The following is a 20,319-nucleotide window of genomic DNA, read 5'->3' as shown; positions in this document are numbered from 1 at the left end:
CCCGCATCCGCAGTTGCTTTTCACAACAGAAACCGCCCACTGCTTGTGTTGAGAGAGAAAAAGTAGAGTCTGAACGAAAACATGGGTGGTTGGCCCAGTGACTCCCTAAAAACACGCTAGTTCACAAGTCTGCAGATTCCAAGAAACTGGAAACCAAGCTGTACTACAAGCGTATATGATAGTAACACCAACCAACCTATCAGGAAATAATATAGTAATTTACATGGCATTCTTTGAGGCTAGAAAGAGTAAAGGGACAGACAGCAAAAACAAACATATTTGTGGTCTTACTGCGTTCCAAGTGTATATCTCAAAGACATCGTTTTAGACGTTTAGACACCACTAATACAGACCTATGTGGTGAAATATATGTTTTTTATTATTATTTTTTATTTGCATAGGAATACATATTTAAATAAACTGGCAACCATCTTATGTTCTTTCATATGATTCTCTTAATGCCCGTCCAGATGTTACTGAGTAATACACCAGTCAGTGTAAAATATCCTTAAAAGCCTGCATCCGCAGTTGCTTTCACAACAGAAGCCGCCTACTGCTTGTGTTGTGAGAGAGAAAAAATAGAGTTTGAATGAAAATGTGGGGGTTTGGCCCAGTGACTCCCTAAAAACACGCCACTTCGATACAGCTACGACCGGAAGTGACTTTTCGTAGCAGATTAGGAGAGCATTTTATTTAACTCTTTTCCTAACCTTAACCTAATTTTCATATCCTGCTGCATAAATTCCGCTAATCTGCTACTAAAAAGTCACTTCCGGTCATAGCTGTATCGAAGTGTCGTGTTTTTAGGGAATCTCGTTTGGCTGAAACTATCTCACCAGAAAAAACATCAGAGCGAGTGAAACAGCACCCCTCTGTCTTACTATACAACAGATATACCATCTTATGTCCTCGGTCAAATAAATGATCAATATTTAAATATTTTATTTGGATGAGCAAGGAGGTATGGTAGGGCTGGCTAAGCCCCCTAATGCCCGCCCTTAATAGCGGCCCTGCTCATGGACCGTTTTAGACCTATGTGGTGAAATGTGGTTTGTTTTTATATTTTTCTAATTTGCATAACACTACATATTTAAATCGTCTACCAACCATCTTATGTCCTTTCGTATGATTCTCTTAATGCCCATCCAGAGGTTACTGAAAGATACACCAGTCAGTGTAAAATATCCTTAAAGCTGCAATATATAACTTCTGGGGCAACCCGACCAAATGCACATAGAAATGTGAGTTATAGAACTGTCATTCTCATTAAAAGCAAGTCTAAGATGCTGTAGATCTGTTCTATGTGCGCTATTTAAGTTTCGTTTTTGCATCTTTTACTTTCGGTTTGGTACAGCCGTTTCAAACAGCTGAAAATACAATATTTTTGGTTATAAAAAATATATTTCACAGTGGTTTATATGGTACAGTGACATTCTACAAAATTGCTTGTTTTGTCACCTAAACTGAAATTAGGCAAACTACTAGAATTTTTGCAACCAGGAAATGGCAGAGTGATTTCTGTATATTGCACCTTTAAGGATTTTTGGAATTCAGAGTCAACTGACTGACTTTGTTCCTAATGTCCACTAAATGGTGGAAAATTCTAAATTTACATTTCTGACTTAAATTAGATTGAATGACTACAGGTTAACTTGCCTTGTTGATAACTGTAAAGGTCTTTCCTGGCAAGTTCTTTCCTGGCAAGCACACAAATGTTCCTCTCTTCTTTGATGTTGAATTTCAGAAAAGATGCCCCTCTAAAACTTGCTGCAATAAAAATGCCACCCTGTCAATACATATGCTGTCCTACTTTTCGATCCCATGAAGGTTTTGCACACTTTCAATTAACTTATTTTGAGGTTATGGGGAACAGTCAGCTAGAATAATTACGACCACAAGGTGGTGGTAGAATGCATACACACAGAATTTAATAGTCTGCCAAATGCTTGCTATGTCGCAGGGCGAGAGAGGACAGCATCCTGTATTTGACATGCCCCAGCTTTAATCTTTACATGGTCTTGTAAATATTGTATATAGGCTACCTCTGATGACTTGTGATCTTCACATTTTCAGTATTGTTTAGCCTAAAATCTGCATTCCGGGTTTCTTGGTCTTAACCGGTGACATTTGCATGTCAATGTATTCAGAAAAAGAGCTTAATTGCCTGCTCTGGTACCGTATCATCATCCCCTCCAGTTATGCAAATATAGTTGCAATAATTGATAATAATAATAGGATATTCTGACCTGTGTTACATAACATAAATCGTTATGAAAGTGAGAAATAAGTATACAATGGTGTGACTATTTTTTGTTCATTCGGCTAAATTTCATATTGCCTTATCAATGAAGATAAATGAAGATAAATATTTTTATATAATGACGAGATGCTCACCCTAACAATGGTAATAGTTGTCCCGAAGGCGAGAAGGCAGGCAAAAAGTTCAGGTCCAAAATAAGCCCATAGAAATGCATTGTGGTTCTTTTTTTACATATTTTGGCGAGAGTGAAATCTCTAGCTTCCATTCATCCTCTCTGATGAAGAGAATGACGCAGTATCATTTATGGTTTCTTTTTTTTAACGAAATAGTTTATCCCTTGCTATCGTCACGGCGAGTACGTGGCACCTGTCCTTTGATTGGTCCGTAGTGATCCTGCTGTCATTGAAGAATTTGGAGCCCGTGTGAAGGGGGTGTGTCTGCAGTGACAGTACACGCCTCTTATATAAAAAGTAATTTCTCCTAGTCGAGATATTAAAAAGGCAAAATACACGAGAGCTGTTTGTTTAACCAAGGTCACGACTCAGCTTCGAGTAGTATTTTTCTGTACAAACGCTCGCTTTTAATTTACGTGTAACAGGCGGAACGTTTTTTTTTAAAGAAGGCGTCAATATCGAAGTAATTCCTAATCATAATCAACTGCAGGTGTGAATTCATGTCTGTATATTCTCCCCAAATATACTGGTAAGTGTGATTTTTGTCATGTATTTGTTTTACACCTGAGACTTCAGTTCGATGTTGAATAAAGTTTCATTATTGCATGTAGCCTATGTGATTTTTAGCATTGGCTTTATATTTGCTAATGGCTATAATAGGTATAATCAATAGAAAACTAAGATGCTTGGAAGAATGTATGTAAATCAAAAGAAAGTATTTACTGCTTCAAACCATTACAACTGCGCTCTTGAATGTGTCAGGGTGCAGTCAGTGGCGTTGTTTTTGTTTTATAACCTTTATAAAGCCACCTGAAAGAAAGGTCAGATAACAAACAAAGCACTCCACATTTTTGGAGTTCTGTTTTTCAAATGGTGACAGGTGTCAAGCTGTCCACCAAGACTCCTTATCCAGGTGCCATGTCTGAGGTTGACCCTTTTCCTTTCATAAGGGAACATCATAGGCAGGTTAACGTTTTTTGCAGAGTGGTCACTAGCTGGCACAGCCACAAAGTCATAACATTGGATTTGAAACCTAACCTTAAACCAAATGCACATTTTTTGTTTTCAATAATTTTTACAATATAGTCAATTTTGACTTTGCAGATGGCCCATCTAGACGAAATCACTCAGTTCTGCCTCCAGGGCAAGATTCATGAAAATAAACGTCAACATGCACATCCTAGATTGGCAACCTAATGTTTTCACGTTGCAATGGGAGCATTGTGATGCAATGCCTTTTAGTCAAACTACTGATAAGTAATAACATGAGCCTACCTTGGTTTCTCGACAAGCAACGATATGGAACTGTTCAACCACACTACGGTTTCACATTGTTTGACCTTTAGTGGTTAGACAATTGACCTTTTATTGGTAAGCAATTGTGGTGGGGTACAATAGAGGGAGGTGGAATGAGGCTCTTAACCCATTGACAGTCCATCCATCACCCAGAGGAGGCCTGTGACTCAATCTCTCCATTTTACTCTGTGTACTCCGACCTCCATATAGGCTTGTAACATTGCATTAGGGATTAGAAGACTTGGTCCAAGACTTCATGCAATACATTTTTTTGCCTCTTTTTTAAAAACATTTTTTTTACTCTGCAAGTCTGTTTGCCTGCACCAGGAAGTGAAGACCCGACCCTGTGACTTACAGTAACCACAAAGCTTCTCGTCTCCGCTTTGTGTGCTTCTCTGTTCTTCAGATACCGCTGCTACATGGGGACCCTTTTGCTAAGATCTCTTATTGTTTCCCCATGCGTTGCTGCCTAATATAGCACTTTGCAGTTTATTTTTCAAAGCTCACTGCAGGAAAAAAAGTTATTGTTTCAGGTTTATCATGTTATAAGTCATAAGTGCAGTCCCAAGGGAGCCATTTGATAGCTTTCAATGTTTTGCCAGGGGCAGTTGTTGCATTTGTGGGTGTTACACTTGTAGGTGAGTGACTACTCACCCCTGGTAAACAGGAAGACCTCTTTACTTTCATTTCTATCTTTTCTTTTACACGTTTGAACTCTTGAAACAAGAACATGTAATTCTCCAATAAAGTGATCAGGTCATCGTGGACCAAATTTCTCTGCTTTGGCACCTTGGCATTATGCACTCAAGTTTTGCTGGAGTTGGACCTAAAAATGAGCAGGTTCTGTCCTGTCAGTAACACAGTAACAGTGTTTCCTGTATTCTGAGAAGGCTGAGCAAGGAAGCCTATGGACTGGAGCAGCAATCTGGATATGGCCCATTAATTCCAGCACGTTTCAGAGAGATTGATGCCCCCCCCCCCCCCCCCCCCCCCCACACACCTCCCCGTTGTGTGATTTGCCCGGTCGCCAGGCAGCCCAGCAGATCACACTTTTATTTGGATAGTCTGGATTTTCCATCTGTAGATGCTCTACAGCTGGTCATGCTATCAACAAGCTATATTGATAAGCAACTGCTTGCTAAGGTTACTGTTAGGAAGGGCCATCCAGCTCCAGGCATAAGCGGTTTTCTTAGAACAGTAGAATCCACAAATTGCAAGTTGGAAATTTGGTTGTGCATCAGCAGTTTCTCTTATGTCAGTCACTGACAGTGACTCAATTAGCCATGTCAGCTAAACATTTATAGATTGGTAAAGTAGTCTAGCCAGCTATCTAAACTTGTCGTAATCATGGCCAAATACCGACCGGTCATGCAGGGCACGTGCCCAGGGGGCCCTGACCTCCAGGGGCCCCCTGTTTCTTTTGTTAGTCACTCTCACTCAGGTATCATTTAAGATGGCATAAGTCAAGGCAAAATGTGTAGAATTACAGGAAATTAATTTAAAACTGCAAAAATTATTTCTGCCCCATGGCATAATGACTGCAACTGCATGATTTTAAATTTTTATTTTTCCTAAATTGTCTCTCAGCCCCATTGCAAAATGTGTAGAATTCCAGGAAATTCACTTTAACCTTTTCACACGTACCAACAAACGGGTGTGATCATTCTACAGTGGTCCTTGCAGCTTATGCTCAAACCGGTGGGATTATTTAGAAAGTCCAGATTTGATTGACACAACAGTCAGCATTTGAGCTAGACACACTGTTTTTTCACAGAAACATTTTGCACAAACACAGTCCTTACAAAGTTATGTCCTGAATGTGACCAGTTCATTTTTGGATGCAGTGTTCAGACATTCACATAAGTAGCAACAGTGTACACAATCATCCAAACAAAAATGTATGCTACATTAGTCCTACCACTAACTGAGGAAAGATTGACGTAACACAAGTGGTCATATTTGGATAACTCTCGGCTGACAAACCACAATTTGAATTAGCTAATAGCAATTACTAATTATAATTCATCACAGGTGACCTCAACATTGAAATAAATAATTGAGTGAAACACTTTCTTGAAATCTAAATTAACCCGACAATGGGTAGTTTGTGCGCGCTGCCATGTTTGTTTTCTGCGTCAACCAAAGATAATAAGTTTGAGTTTGGTCTGTTTGCAGTATGCATGTTGAAGAGGGTGTGTCGTCTACTTCCGGAGGTTTACACGAAAGATGAGCGAATCATTACTTCACCTCCATTATAACATCTTTGGTCTGACAGACGTTGACGTGACACCCAGAATCCATTGTATAATGTCAACAAACATGGCACCACGCATAGCTGGCAAATAGCTTAGCATTAGCTCATTATAATCAGTACAACCTTTAAAAAAGTATTTTGCACACATCATAGGTGTCCATTGCAATCTATGCAATAATCGGAATGCATTATTTGTCACCAGTACTTGAAAATGTTAATAAAACTGTAAATACATTATGCTCCATACTTCATGCAAAAGTAGAAATGACAACACGATATACAGAAAATAAGGCACTTACTTTGATAGGAATGCACACGTCCAAAGTTATTATTTCTAAGGAAAAAAACAATGGAGGCAGTGTGAGTGCCAGCCAGAAAATGTGTCAGATCATGCAAGATTGCGCAAATGTCTACATACTTGATGCGCGGAAGGAAAAAATGGAACAGCTCTCCTCGACGCGGGAAGTTTGTCGGCAACACTGAAATGGGATACCTCCATGTAAATTACATACGGAACATAACTAAATTCAAACTGTTGTTATAAAATACAACTTGTTAGAAACAGGCAGCACGTGTTAACTGTCCTGTTGAGTAACAATCACATTTTGGAACAGTGAGTGCATTCTGACATCACGTGCATTAAACAACTCACGTTGGGGTGACCGTTAGAGATATTTGGAACTCACATGTGACAAGGTTTTAAAATGTAAATATTTCTCTCCGCTGTCGAGGGGGGGGGGGCACTAAAATGTTGAACCCGTGAGGTGGGAAGGGGCCCCCAACCGAATCTCGCTTAGGGCCCCAAAAAAGCTAGAGCCGACCCTGCGGCTAGGTTTAGAATAAGGGAAAGGGGCAAGGTGAGGATAGTTAGTTGAAATGTTACTGTAGATCAGGGGTCTCCAACAGGTCGATCGCTTGCTACCAGTAGCTCGCAGCCCACCTATGAGTAGTTCGCCAAACAATTCTGAAAGTAAATGGTTAATGACAGTTTGCAATCTCACAAGTATCAGACACTGCAAGCTCCCAACTCATATCTAATCAATGGAACTTTGACATGATCCCATCCCTGGTTAGCCACTATTGGCTTAAAAAACGTATCTGGCAATTCATTTCCAGCAGTATTGCCTGTCTGCCTGTGTGGTGCGCTCATTTGTCTAACTCCGTGTGTAGCCAGTTGGATGTGATCACCGTCTGGTGGGTTGACAGAGATACCTTCCCCAAAACGTTCTCAATTAAATGTTAACTGCGAAGTAGTATTATTTGTTATTTGCAAACTTTGCCATTAAATGAGCAGCAGCGGTACAGAACCATCGCTAGACTGCATATTCCTCACTCCCTAAATGCGCAATTAAAGGGGCATTACACTCAAATCTAAATGTTAGTTTTCTTCCAGACCCCCCCAAAAATTGTATTCTCATGATTTAATCATTGACACTCAACATCCAATTTTGTTGTTTTTCTATGAACAATTGTTCAATTGAGTGAAGAAGAAAAAAAAACGAAAACCAGCAATTTTTACTGGGATCATCATTTGGAAAACAAATCACAGAATTTGTGGCCCCCCATAGTTTTTTTTATTAACCATTATTTTACCAGGTACTGTATATTGACAGAAAACAGTGCGCTACTTTCTCTTGTACAATAAGGACCCAGTGAAGAGTTGCAGGGGAGCAGAGAAGAATGTGCCTATTTGAAAGATGTTTTTTAAAAAGTGTCTTGCGACATGTTTAATTTTTTAAAAGTAGCTCTTGTGCTAGAAACGGTTGGAGAACCCTGCTGTAGATAGTCTGTACAGCATCTACAGATGGACTATACAAATAGTGTTACCGCCCAGTGTTGGTATGGAATCTCAGCAGCAGCTTCGCCTTTTCGCCAAGCCTCCTCAGATGTATAATGCGCATAGCGAGACTCGGGAGGAGTAGAGGGGAAACAGTGTTAATTATGCAAGACGTAATATCCTATCGTGTGCACTGGGTCGCATTGCTATGGGGATATACGTTTTGTCTCCGTCAGCACAGACCCGCAGATGACTTGGCATGACTGTGTAGCACAATGTGTCCTCAATTCGTGTCCATACCATACACACTTGGAGGATGATACAGCATAGATGGTAGGGTAATATTATTTTTAGTTACTGAGTCATTTACCATTTACAGTTGATGGGATTGTGCAGCTTTGTAGAGATACCTACCCTAAAGAACAAATCCTGACGCGTCGATCCAGGAATTGGAGTCGTCACACTGTCCTCACCACAGATTCATCTAAAAAATATCTTTGGCACTGTAAATGTAATGTTGGACAGACAGACCTTCACACATGCTCCATAATGATCAGCCAAAGCCGCAGGCAACCTCTGTGATCCTTAGTTTTATTTATTTAGCCAGGACACATGTCAGTCTGAGATGCCCCGTCTCATGCCCATGCCAGACCTCTGACTGGAATGTGTCTAGGACTGGCATTAGTCCACATAGGACTGGCATTAGTCCACATGAGCATGTGACTGTGTACAGTGTGTAGGCCTAGTTGTTTCTGTTGACAGTGCTAAAGATAGTCACTGAAGTGCCAAGCTGGCCAGTACCTAGTCATGTTGCATGCCCATGGAAGATTGGACAGCAAGTCCAGACAGAAGTTCTACTTGGCAATAGTCAAAGGAGTCATCTCAGGCCGATCCTGGTCTAAGATTTAAGATGATAATTTTAAAGTGGTTTTGAGTAAATGTGTCCTTGACAAGTGGAGTGCCGTAACTGATCTTTGGCAGTGGGCATTAGAGAATTTGGGGTGCCCTTTTAGAATTCATTTGTACTTGGATGGGTGCTGTCAGGGTAGAAGTAGGAATGCACAACATTTCACCTCTTGGCCTCTACATTAGTTGGCACAATGGCTTCATTGTGCCAACTAATGCACAATGAACTTGTGAAGTGTTTCTTAACTGCATAGCCCATGGTAATCATTATCCTCATACATTTGGAGTTGTTTAATTATACAGGACACTTAACATCACTCCTTGAGGAAGACATTTTCACATTCTTTTTTGAGAAAAAGGACATGTTTTGTAACATCGGGCAGATACTTTTAGCAGTAATGGATTTGAATGGTATGTTCTCTCACTGGTTGAATTGTTACAGTACGTGTGTTCCTCCACTTCTCATTGTGCCCCTTTATGTTTTATTAGGCCGATGTTCTGTTATTCTTAGCTGAGCAGGATGTTTATACGATCCCCGAGCAGAAATATGACTGGCAAAGGCAGTGTTTATCTTTCTCCCCGCAGTGCTGTCACCACTCTGTGTCCATCCCTCTCCATGTGTCTCTGGCTTACCCTCTCTCCTCTCTCGAGAATGAAATGGGTCTTTTGACATATTCCACACACAACCTTGCATATCCTTTGGACTAGTTTTTATTTTTAGATTTCCGGCTATTGTCGTTGAACCAAGTCGACTAGTTTGTAAACGTATGTGAAGATTCCAGAAACCTATTCTGCCTTTGGGTCTTGGCTTGTGCTTTCCCCCTGTGGCCCCCACCTGCACAAAAATAGTTTTCCTTCTCCCAACTTGAATGTGACACATGGTATGCAAATTTGAGAATGGAAATATTGATTGTTAAACAGCAGTAGCCATTGCTTCAGGGTGTGGCAATGTGTTGTGTGCAATAAATCAATTTACACAGCATCTTTCCTTTTCAGTTTGAAGCAATTGACTCTTTCTTTCTGACAGATTCAGGATAGATGAACAATATAATGTATAGGGGCTTTGTCCCTTATTCCAAGGAATGTATACATCCACCTCAGTCCTTTTTTATTATGGTACCATAAGGCCAAGCCTTTTTACATGAAAGTGACGTGTTGGAAAATGTGGATGGCCTAAGGGCTTTATTTGCTATTATTGGATTGACATAAATTTAAAGAGTTAATCTGGAATTTAATCCCCAAAGAATGAAAGAATGGTTGTTGATCTCCATTTGTTTTTCTCCAATCAGAGTATGCGGGAACACTTTTGATGAAAGGTCTTGATTCCCACTGCAGACTGTCTTATCTTTACTGTGTGGGGATTTAATAGGTTCTTGAATAATAAACATGCATGTCTTAGAAAGAATTCAACAAAGCAGTGAAGGAACATGAGTGAGTGGCAAACTATGAGTCATACGACACATTTCTATTTTTGCCCACAATCTCTTATGGTGAAAACATTTTCATTTTCCGATCACAGAAAGTTTACAAACTGAAAGTGTCACAGGTTCCACTGTTGATTTCTCCATAAAGAGTCTTGAAGTCCAGTTCAGGGTCTTGTCTGACATTGTACATAGCAGTACTGTCAAAATACCTCAGAGGCAACTTGACAAATATTTGGAAAAGAGAGCTTTTAAGATGAAGTTGAGACGAAGAATCCATCCGGAGCAACATATATATGAAATAATGTAGGCTCCTTTTTTGAAGTGCACTTCATTGGTTTTACCTAAAATGTTTCGTTGGTCATGGCTACGGTATGTTGACATGACCAACCACTAAACTTTCCATTGTTTCTACTGTAAAAGGAGGTTAATGGCACCCAATATTCACATTTTTCGCAGAAACAAACTGACTTGTTATATTTGGAACAAGTCGGTTCTTGTTCTGCTCATCTGAGGCAGGTGGTGATCTATGTTCTGTTTCCTGTCCCCTATGGTGGGTTGGCCACCCTGACCGCAGTCCTGTGGACACTGGCCGCTGTGCCACCAGACTTGAAATAGAAAGCTTGAGATTCTCGCTCTGCTCGGCTGCCATCTTGGTTCTCAAACGTCCCAAGAATATATTTCCTGCCACATAGTACCTCAGTTCAATCCTCATGTTCAGTAATTTCTTACAGTGCATATACAGTGCGTCTTGCTTCAACTAAAATGGAATGTTTTCGGTCCCAGTCAAATTGCACTGCATGCCCACAATGCATTCTCGCTATGACTGTGTCCCCTCTCTCCTAGTTGAAGCATACCTCGTCCTATATTTAGACATGGCTACCCAATGCAAACCACATATCAGTGGTGGTGTAGCTTTGCAGTGCACCAAATGTATGCTGCAGAGCCTGTCAGTGATCGGACAAAATGAAAGCAAATGCATGCATAGAGAGTAGACAAAATACTGAACAAGGCTTATGTGTAGCTTTTTCATTGCAAAAATAATACCAAAGGGCCAAATCTCATGCAACTACATGACTGAAAGTTGTACTCTGTCATTCTCGCTGATAGGATTAATTTGCATAACACTTGCCAAAGTAATAGCTACATGTAAATGATATTGCACCAACCTATCCGTTCTCCATTATGCGGCCTCTTGTACAGCACTATGATTGGGACACATGTACCAGCTCTGCATTGGTGTAAAAATACTTAAGTCGTTTTTATTTTTTTACTAATATTTTGGACAACTTTTACTTCACTAGATTCCTAAAGAAAATAATGTACTTTTTACAATTTCCCTGACACCCAAAAGTACTTGTTACATTTTGAATGGTTAGCAGGCCAGGAAAATGGTTCAGTTCACCCATTTATCAATAGACCATCCCTGGGCATCCCTACTCTCTCTGATCTGGCGGACTCACTAATTACACATGCTTTGTTTGTAAATTATGTTGAGTGTGCCCTGGCTATTAGAAAATGGTGCTTCCTGGTTTGCTCAATATAAGGAATTTGAAATGATTGTATTCTGCTCCTCAGTGTGAAAGTTTGGGACTGATATTGGATCTTGAATGGTGGAATAACCCAGTCCTTTCCCTTATGTCTCTGTCCAGCCCAGTGTTTGTGCCGAGCGGAGACATGACTGAGGTGATGATAAGTAGCACCCCCATGGAGGACATGAGGCTTAGCCCCAGCAAGGACCGGCTCTCCTTCCAGGTAACTAACACGCATACTAACACCAGTTGTTGTCCTAAAGGGAAATTGGTTTGCAGCAAAATCATGGTATATAACCCATAAGGGCAGGGCTCTACGCTGACCTTTTTTACAAGGAGTACTTGTGTGCTTAAGTTGGAAAATTTAAGCACAAACAGAGAAATGTAGGAGCACACTTAAAAACATTTGATGTAATAAAGCTAGAATCCTACTTTTTATTAAATTTTTTAGCTACTCTGGTACTGCTTAATATAAATTCCAGGTCGCACAGGAAAATATTTAGGCGCATATGCGAGTAAAATGGTCACACTATAGATCCCTTTTATAAGGGGGAAGCCAAACTAGGAGGCAGAGGGTGAACTAGTTTGAATTGGTTTATGGTACATGTCCCTGTTCAGAAGTCCTCACCACTATTAGTAACCCAAAAATGGTATTGGATTTTGAACAAAAGGTTGAGGTTGGATTAAGGACAGGGCTGCATGTTCCATCATAGTTCTTAATGTAAGCAGCTCACCCAGGGGACCATGGGTAAGGAGAGGTTTGTTTTCTAACCAGGAGGTCTAATCATTAGCATTATTATTGTTGTAACAAGTTATGCAAACAACCTTTTTGGGGGATTTCAAGGGGGGATATTTAATAAAGAAATTGTATTTGCCTTGAGGTGGAGTGCAGCTTTGCAGGGAGTTCGAGATGATTGCACAGACTTTTAAAAACATGCAAAGGAAATTAATAGGAGTTAGTTGAATCTTCCGGACTTTACTGTGGGGGACTGATAGCATGTCACGACAATACAACTCACAGATGGGCAACTTTCTGAGTAGCAGGCCATCAGGTGGCCTTGACAAGTTTTATTGTTTGGAAAGAATCTGAGCCATTTTAAGGCAAAGCCACTCCTTTATGAGTGACTGTACATGTCAGAGACCCAGATGATGCAGACTGACCCTTTAGGAAGGTGGGCTGCCTTCCTCTCTCAATTTACACACAAGCTGTGTCTGTCCTGTGAGGCCACTAGGAGGCAGCACTCCTAGTGGCTGGTGATTTTAATGGAGGAAACCTAATTTCTACCAGCATGTCACCTGTGTAACTAGAGGCGAAAAAAACAGATCACCTTTACTCCACACACAGAGACGCATCCAAAGCTCTCCCTCGCCCTGTATTTGACAAATCTGACCATATCCTACTGATTCCTGCTTACATGAAAAAACTAAAATGGGAAGTACCAGTGATGTGATCCAAATGAAGCGGATGTTAAGCTACAGGACTGTTTCGCTAGCACAGACTGGAATATGTTGCAGGACTCATCCAATGACATTGAGGAGTTTACCACATCAGTCACCGGCTTCAATAATAAGTGCATTAACATTGTCATCTCCTACATGACCAACCGTACGTACATATCCCAAACAGAAGCCATGGATTAAAGGCAACAGCCACACTGAGCTAAAGACGACCTACTGCTTTCAACGAGCGGGGTACCAGACGAGCTAAATGCCATCTATACTCGCTTTGAGGCAAGCAACACTCAACCATGCGTGAGAGCACCAGCTGTTACAGATGACTGTGATCACGCTCTCTGTAGCCAAGGACTAGACTGAGGACCAGGACGTGTACTCGGAGCATGCGCTGACCAGTTGACAAGTGTCTTTACTAACATTTTCAACCTCTCCTTGACCCAGTCTGTAAGGCCTACATGTTTCAAGCAGATCGATATAGTCCCTGCGCCCAAGAACGCCAAGGTAATGTCTAAATGGCTATTGCCCCATTGCACTCGCATCTGTAGCCATGAAATTCTTTGAAAGACTGGTCATGGCTCAGATCCACAGATGACGCAATCTCTATTGCACTCCACACTGCCCTTTCCCACTTGGACAAAAGGAACACCTATGTGAAAATGCTGTTCATTGACTACATCTCTGCATTCAAAAACATAGTGACCTCCGAGGTCAACACTAAGCTATGGACCCTGGGACTGAACACCTCCCTCTGCAACTGGATCCTGGACTTCTTAATGGGATGCCCCCGGGTGGTAAGGGTTGGAAACAACACATCCGCCACGCTGACCCTTAACACGTGGGCCCCTCATGGGAGTGTGCTTAGTCCCCTCCTGTAGTCCCTCTTCACCCATGACTGCATGACTGCATTCCAAAACCATTAAGTTTTCAGACGACACAACGGTGTATGGCCTGATCATCGACGCCAATGAGACTATAGGGAGGAGGTCAGAGAACTGGCTGTGTGGTGCCAGGACAACAACCTCTCCCTCAACGTCAGAAAGACAAAGGAGCTGATCGTGGAATACAGGGCCGACACTCCCCCATTCACATCAACAGGGCTGTAGTGGTGTGGGTCGAGAGCTTAAAATTCCTCAGCCCACATCACTAAGGATCTATCATGGTCCAAACACAGTCTTGAAGAGGGCACGACAATGCCTCTTCCCCCTCAGGGGGCTCCTTCTAAAAATGTACTGTTGACTTTGATACAATTTGTGAGTCCATCACCTGAATGCCAACTGCGTCTTTGACTGTTAGGCAACACAGCATTACATTTTGCATTAACCCCCAACCCCCATTAACCCTACAGAGTTGCTGTAGGAAAAATTGGCAAAATAATGGTGCATGGAGGCATTTTATAGAGCAAAGTAACTGGAGGTTGGTGACGGAGGTGAGGGCTTCTCTGCAGCAGCTTCATTTGGAGTCTGCACTTGAGTGATTCCTGATCGCCCAAAGCTCCTATCACCCCACCCTACCACAACCCAAAATAGCTGTCATTGTGCCTCGCTAGCGATGTGTTGCGATTTCCTGCAGCTGGAAGTGAACTGAGCTGTGATGATGTGGCTGGGGGTCTTATAGCAAGGTCACTCTCTACCATCCCCCTTGGTGCTGACACACAGACATTCGCAGCATAGACATTCACAACACAGGCAAGGATATGCAGATACTAAACCTCCCTGCGCACACATGCACTAACACACATACTCACACACACAGGCACTGACTAACATTCATACTCAGTCCCACATATGCACACACTCAAGCTGATGTCTGGAGATGCAAATGCTCAATCTGTCCCACTAACCGGGCACTCGCAGCCAAACATACTGAAACACAGCAGTTTTCAGAACATTTTGTCCTTTTCCTCCTCATCCCCCTCTCATGGTATTCAGGGAGACTTGGACCCTCTCTTTCTCTCCCAGCCTCTCCCTTCTTCTCTTCCTCCCGCTCTCTCACTGTGTCTCCCTCTCAGCCTCATCTAATGCTTTCTTTCCACTGGGCTTTTTGCCCAGACAGCGACATCACTTTCCCCTTCCAATGTCTCCCACTGAAATATGCAGCTCTAAAAATATTCTTCCACTTCATCCAAACAGCAAAAAATGCTGTTCTTTGATTAGGAATGGCTGTAATCCCTTGTCAGAGTATCTCTCTCTCATGCTCTTCATTTTAGATGCAAAAAAGTCTGCACATCTTCCTGGGTTCTTCTTCAGCAAGTCTGGCATTGCACACCCACAACCCATTTAGGTCTAGCTTTTATTGCAGACAAAATCATAAAAAAGAGCAGACTCCACAGAGATATAATACCCATTGCTTAGCTTTTAGTATCATGGGGTTATTTAGTCATCCTATCAGAGTGAACCTGATGAGAGTGAACCTGCAAGTAAGCATTTCATTGTACTGTGTACCACATGTATCCTGTGCATATGACAAATAAACTTTACTTGTCAATATCTACCACCTAGTGTTATTTTGGTTAAGCTAAGAGAAAGCTCTACTGCCTTAAAATGTGCTCGGTGTCTTGACTGTAACAAACTTACTGTAGACTTGCAATACTATGATTAGCTCTCGTATAATCTCCCCATTTGTAAGCACTTAAAAGCAGCTTTGGCACTATGCCTTCCAAAGCTATTAAATGTAGCAGCATGAAAGACTGATCAGACCCAGGGGCACCCAGGACTTTAACTGTGTGTTTTTGTCCTTTCCTCAGATCTTCCCGGACCCCTCGGACTTCGAGCGCTGCTGTAAGCTGAAAGACCGCCTGCCGTCCATCGTAGTGGAGCCCACGGAGGGGGAAGTGGAGAGCGGTGAGCTGCGTTGGCCACCGGAGGAGTTCATTGTCTGTGAGGAGGAGGAGAACCATGGCAAAAGCCAAACTGGACAGCCGACGCAGAACAACGAGCACTAGAGGCCAAACAGACCCCACCCACCCTCCTACACACACCAGCAGGAGATCCCACTCGCACCTAACCACTCAAACAGACTGAACAGGGGCACACATGTCAGTGATGCTCACTTTCCTTCCCTTGACACCAAAGCATCACTCTCAAGAGAAGCAATATGCAGTACCTTATCTACTCTCCAGATTTCACCTCTGTTGCTTTACCTTACACTCACACTCCATATGCATGAAAGTACACACACACACACAGTTTAAACCAACCCCAAAATAGAGGCCCAGTTAAACGGTGGCAGCTCTGGGCTTTTTGGACAAATCTAGTACTGCAGGATACTACAGTTCCCACACCATTCGGCCAAATCTGCTGGCCACATGACTCCAGAGACTCCTTATACCCATATAGACTACTGCTGTGGTACCCAACCGGACTTCTGTTTTTCATACTTTCCTTCAGTATATGGATTGAAATGTACATGACTGTGATTGCCATTGCAGTCTATGGATATCATAGCCAGTCTTTAAAAGTCAGTGCTTGTGCATAGGTTGGTGGGGTTTGTTTTGTTCGTTTCGGTGGTTGACAGGAAGTAGGGGTTACTGTCTAAACACAAGGAGACCTTTGGTCTCCGTTGGGTAAAGTAGTAGTTTTTTACACTGAGATGGAAAGAGGAAACGCTTCCCTACTTCTATAACAATGAATAATATGTACAGTATGTTATGAAGGCTGGTTGTGCCCTGAAGCACTCATGTGCTTTGCTTTTGTCCTTGTTGTGTACCCCTGATGTCATTGGATAGGTATTGGAAGTGGGGGACAGTAAGTGTCAATATATTTTTGAGATTATGTAGTGATTTAAAACCAACAGTATCACTATAATGGACAAAGACTCACTGAAGGACATGTAAATATGTTTGCCCTCAGAACCAATACCTGAGGTTACTGTTGATTTGGTTTATTTTATTATTGTCACAAAACATTCATGAGACTGAAATTAGTTCTAGGTTATTCTCACCTGAGCTCAGAGTTCACTAATCTAGTCTTCCTGTTCTTTTGAAATCCATGATGGGTATGTCAGCCTCAATGTTCAACCAGTAAGGTATAACATGTGTGGTCAGTGACTTGGCCAGATAACTTTTGTACATTTCTGAAACTCCAATTTTCCAGTTCATAAAAACGGACATTGGTTCACGGACTCTGCACTGTTACTAACCAGTCCTCAAAAGTAGCTTCATTTTATGATCTTGAAAACAGTTACCGGTGTTTGTCGAAGTTAGTTAGTTGGCTAACTCATTGATCCTGTCTCATAAATTGCCACTTGGTTTGTATGCAATTTGAAAGACCAATGGTGTTTTGCTGTCTATTTATATTCTACATCGCCAGCTCCATGTCCAGTCTTCTTGGAAGGATGTATATTGTTAAAAGCATGTTTTCTGGAGAAAAAAATACTCATGTATTTCATTTATGATACTGTATATGAAGCGTTGTATGTCTCTCTCTCTCTCGCACATTTAATTTCCCTATACATGGCATTAGAGCTCTGTACAGAATATCTCTGTCTCTCTCTCTCTCTCTCACATTTCATTTCCCTATACATGGCATTAGAGCTCTGTACAGAATATATCTTTGTCTCTCTGCTGTCACCCACAAGTCCTGTGTAGTTTTTGTAAAGCTCAGGGAGATTAGCTGCCATTTTGCTGTAATTTTTTATATTTAGACCACTTTACTCTGTTCATCAGAGGTTGTAAATAAACATTTGAATTTGCTTCCAACTGTCTGACTGATTCCTTGTGCTGTCAGAGGTTGCAAAAGCAGATCCACTGCTATGGGGTAAAATCCACTTTTTCTGGGGTAACCCTATAGTGCATTATATTGCTTTCAAGAAACACAAACTCTTCTTTTGTAAAAACATTTTATCTCCCTTACCTGCCATGGTTACAGGATCTAGTGCCTTTGGTTTTACTTCCTGCACATCTTGCCTTGTTCTTGATGCATGTATACAGAATATATATAGCAGCACAGACCACACATCTTCCTGTTTTCTAACCTCCCCCTCAGGCACTAAAATTATTTAATCTCTACATCCTACTGAAGCATATTGCTAATTCTGAAGTCACTTAAGATGTTTGTAGATTGCTATGAATTGCTAGCAACAGTGACATAGTACAATGCTGAAAACACACATGCTTATACTTTCCAGGAACAAATGAAAGTCTCTGTGAAAACACACTACAGGTGATTCACTGCTTTGTGCTTGTAACATGGTCTGGTCAAGTTTGATTGACTTGTACCTGGAGCTGTCCATCAAAGTGAAGGGGGTGGGACTGAGGGGGGGCAAGGGCCTCCCAGATTGTCCAGGGGGCACTCCCAAGGTCTTTGGGACACTTCCTGGAAACAACAATGAGCTGACATTCTCCCCTTGCTGGAAAAAAAGCAGTGCATAAAGAGTTATTAATACACAGAGGCTGATAATGATGAGGCCGTGGGAGCGCAAGAAAAAGTTTTTCTTTTAAACTTTATTTAAAACTTCTTATGGCTGCAGTGGCAGTATTGAGTAGCTTGGATGAAAGGTGCACAGAGGTGCCCATAGTAAACTGCCTGCTCCTCAGTCCCAGTTGCTAATATATGCATATTATTATTCGTATTGGATAGAAAACACTCTGAAGTTTCTAAAACTGTTTGAATGATGTCTGAGTATAACAGAACTCATATGGCAGGCAAAAACCTGAGATAAAATCCAAAAAGGAAGTGGGAATTCTGATGTTGGTCGATTTTCAACCAAGACCCTATTGAATACACAGTGGGATATGGATGAGTTTGCACTTCCTACGGCTTCCACTAGATGTCAACAGTCTGTAGAACCTTGTCTGATGCCTCTACTGTGAAGGGGGCCGAATGAGAGGGGATTGAGTAAGGTCTATCCTTACCTGACCATGCTCTGACCATGCACGTTCACATGAGAGGGAGCTCTGTTCCATCGCACATCTGAAGTCAATGTAATTCTCCGGTTGGAACGTTACTGAAGATTTATGTTAAAAACATTCTAAAGGTTGATTCAATACATCGTTTGACATATTTATACTGACTGTTACGGAACTTTTTGACATTTCGTCTGCTGTTAGTGAACACGCTTCCTAACTGTGGATTTGTTTACCAAACACGCTAACAAAAATAGCTATTTGGACATAAATGATGGACATTACCGAACAAAACGAACATTTCTTGTGGAAGTGTATGGCTTGCTTTTGTGGCTGAACCCTGTTCTCAGATTATTGAATATTGAGCTTTTGCCGTAAAGCTTTTTGAAATCTGACACAGCGGTTTCATTAAGAACAAGTTTATCTTTAATTCTATGTAAAACATGTATCTTTCATCAAGGTTTATGATGAGTATTTATGTTATTTGACGTGGCTCTCTGCAATTTCTCCGGATATTTTGGAGGCATTTCTGAACATGGCGCCGATGTAAACTGAGGTTTTTGGATATAAATATGAACTTAATCGAACAAAACATATATGTATTGTGTAACATGATATCCTATGAGTGTCATATGATGATGGTCATCTCAACAAGATCATCAAAGGTTAGTGATTAATTCTATCTCATTTTCTGCTTTTTGTGACTACTATCTTTTGGCTAACAGTGACTACTAGCTAGTAGCTATTTAGCTGGCTAGCTTCTGATGGAGGTTCCAGTTATAACGTATATACAAATAGCAGATCTGTACCACATTGGGTGAAGCGGGTTGCAGGAAAGTATATTTAGATTGTAGGTGGAAAGTGAGATTAAAATATATACCAAAAAAATTACGAAACCGACTATTTACATGGGGCAAGACGGGACAAGACAAACACACGTACGACTGCTACACCATCTTGGATTCTCTTAAGGTTGGGCCCAGCCAATCAGTAATCATGACTTGCTTTGTCTTGTCGCCACCGCTATATAGTCATGACACTCTGGTGATAAGAATGCTAAAAAATGTATAGGAAACAATACAGTAAACAAACAAAAAAGACATTGCAGGATCTAATTGTTTATAGTATATAGGTTAGAGAGGTTTTTGTTCAAATCAGTTATCTGGCATCATCGTAACAGTAGCATTAAATCCACTCAGTTCAAAGGTCCAACACTCCATCCCTCAATCAAGTTGGAGTAAATCGAGAACTAATCATGTAGTTGTTACATCATATCAAAGTTTATTTGTCGTGTACACAGATTTGCAGGTATTATGGCAGGTGCAGCAAATTGTTTGTGTTACTAGCTCCAACAGTACATAACGCAACCCCTTAGTGAACTGACATCTGATTTTAATCAATTT

The 20,319-nt window shown here is 41.3% G+C and overlaps 1 protein-coding gene across 1 annotated transcript; it reads left to right on the top strand.

Moving 5' to 3' along the window:
* The first annotated feature begins 2,755 nt into the window (after positions 1–2,755).
* Positions 2,756–16,039, top strand: LOC111963402 (protein LBH). Its single transcript, XM_023986818.2, has 3 exons — positions 2,756–2,962; positions 11,740–11,842; positions 15,818–16,039. Exons 1-3 carry the CDS (start codon positions 2,934–2,936, stop codon positions 16,013–16,015), a joined length of 330 nt encoding a protein of 109 aa, XP_023842586.1. The 5' UTR covers positions 2,756–2,933; the 3' UTR covers positions 16,016–16,039.
* Positions 16,040–20,319: the final 4,280 nt, after the last annotated feature.

Source organism: Salvelinus sp. IW2-2015, linkage group LG4q.2, assembly GCF_002910315.2.
Source record: "Salvelinus sp. IW2-2015 linkage group LG4q.2, ASM291031v2, whole genome shotgun sequence".
NCBI lineage: Eukaryota > Metazoa > Chordata > Actinopteri > Salmoniformes > Salmonidae > Salvelinus > Salvelinus sp. IW2-2015.
The sequence above is the reverse complement of the archived record's forward strand: the minus strand, read 5'-3'. Positions and strand labels throughout refer to the sequence as shown.

Coding starts and splice junctions, on each gene's coding strand:
- LOC111963402 (XM_023986818.2), top strand. CDS start 2,934: ATGTCTGTATATTCTCCCCAAATATACTG. Junction 2,963..11,739: donor TATTCTCCCCAAATATACTG/GTAAGTGTGATT, acceptor GTCTCTGTCCAG/CCCAGTGTTTGTGCCGAGCG. Junction 11,843..15,817: donor AGGACCGGCTCTCCTTCCAG/GTAACTAACACG, acceptor TCCTTTCCTCAG/ATCTTCCCGGACCCCTCGGA.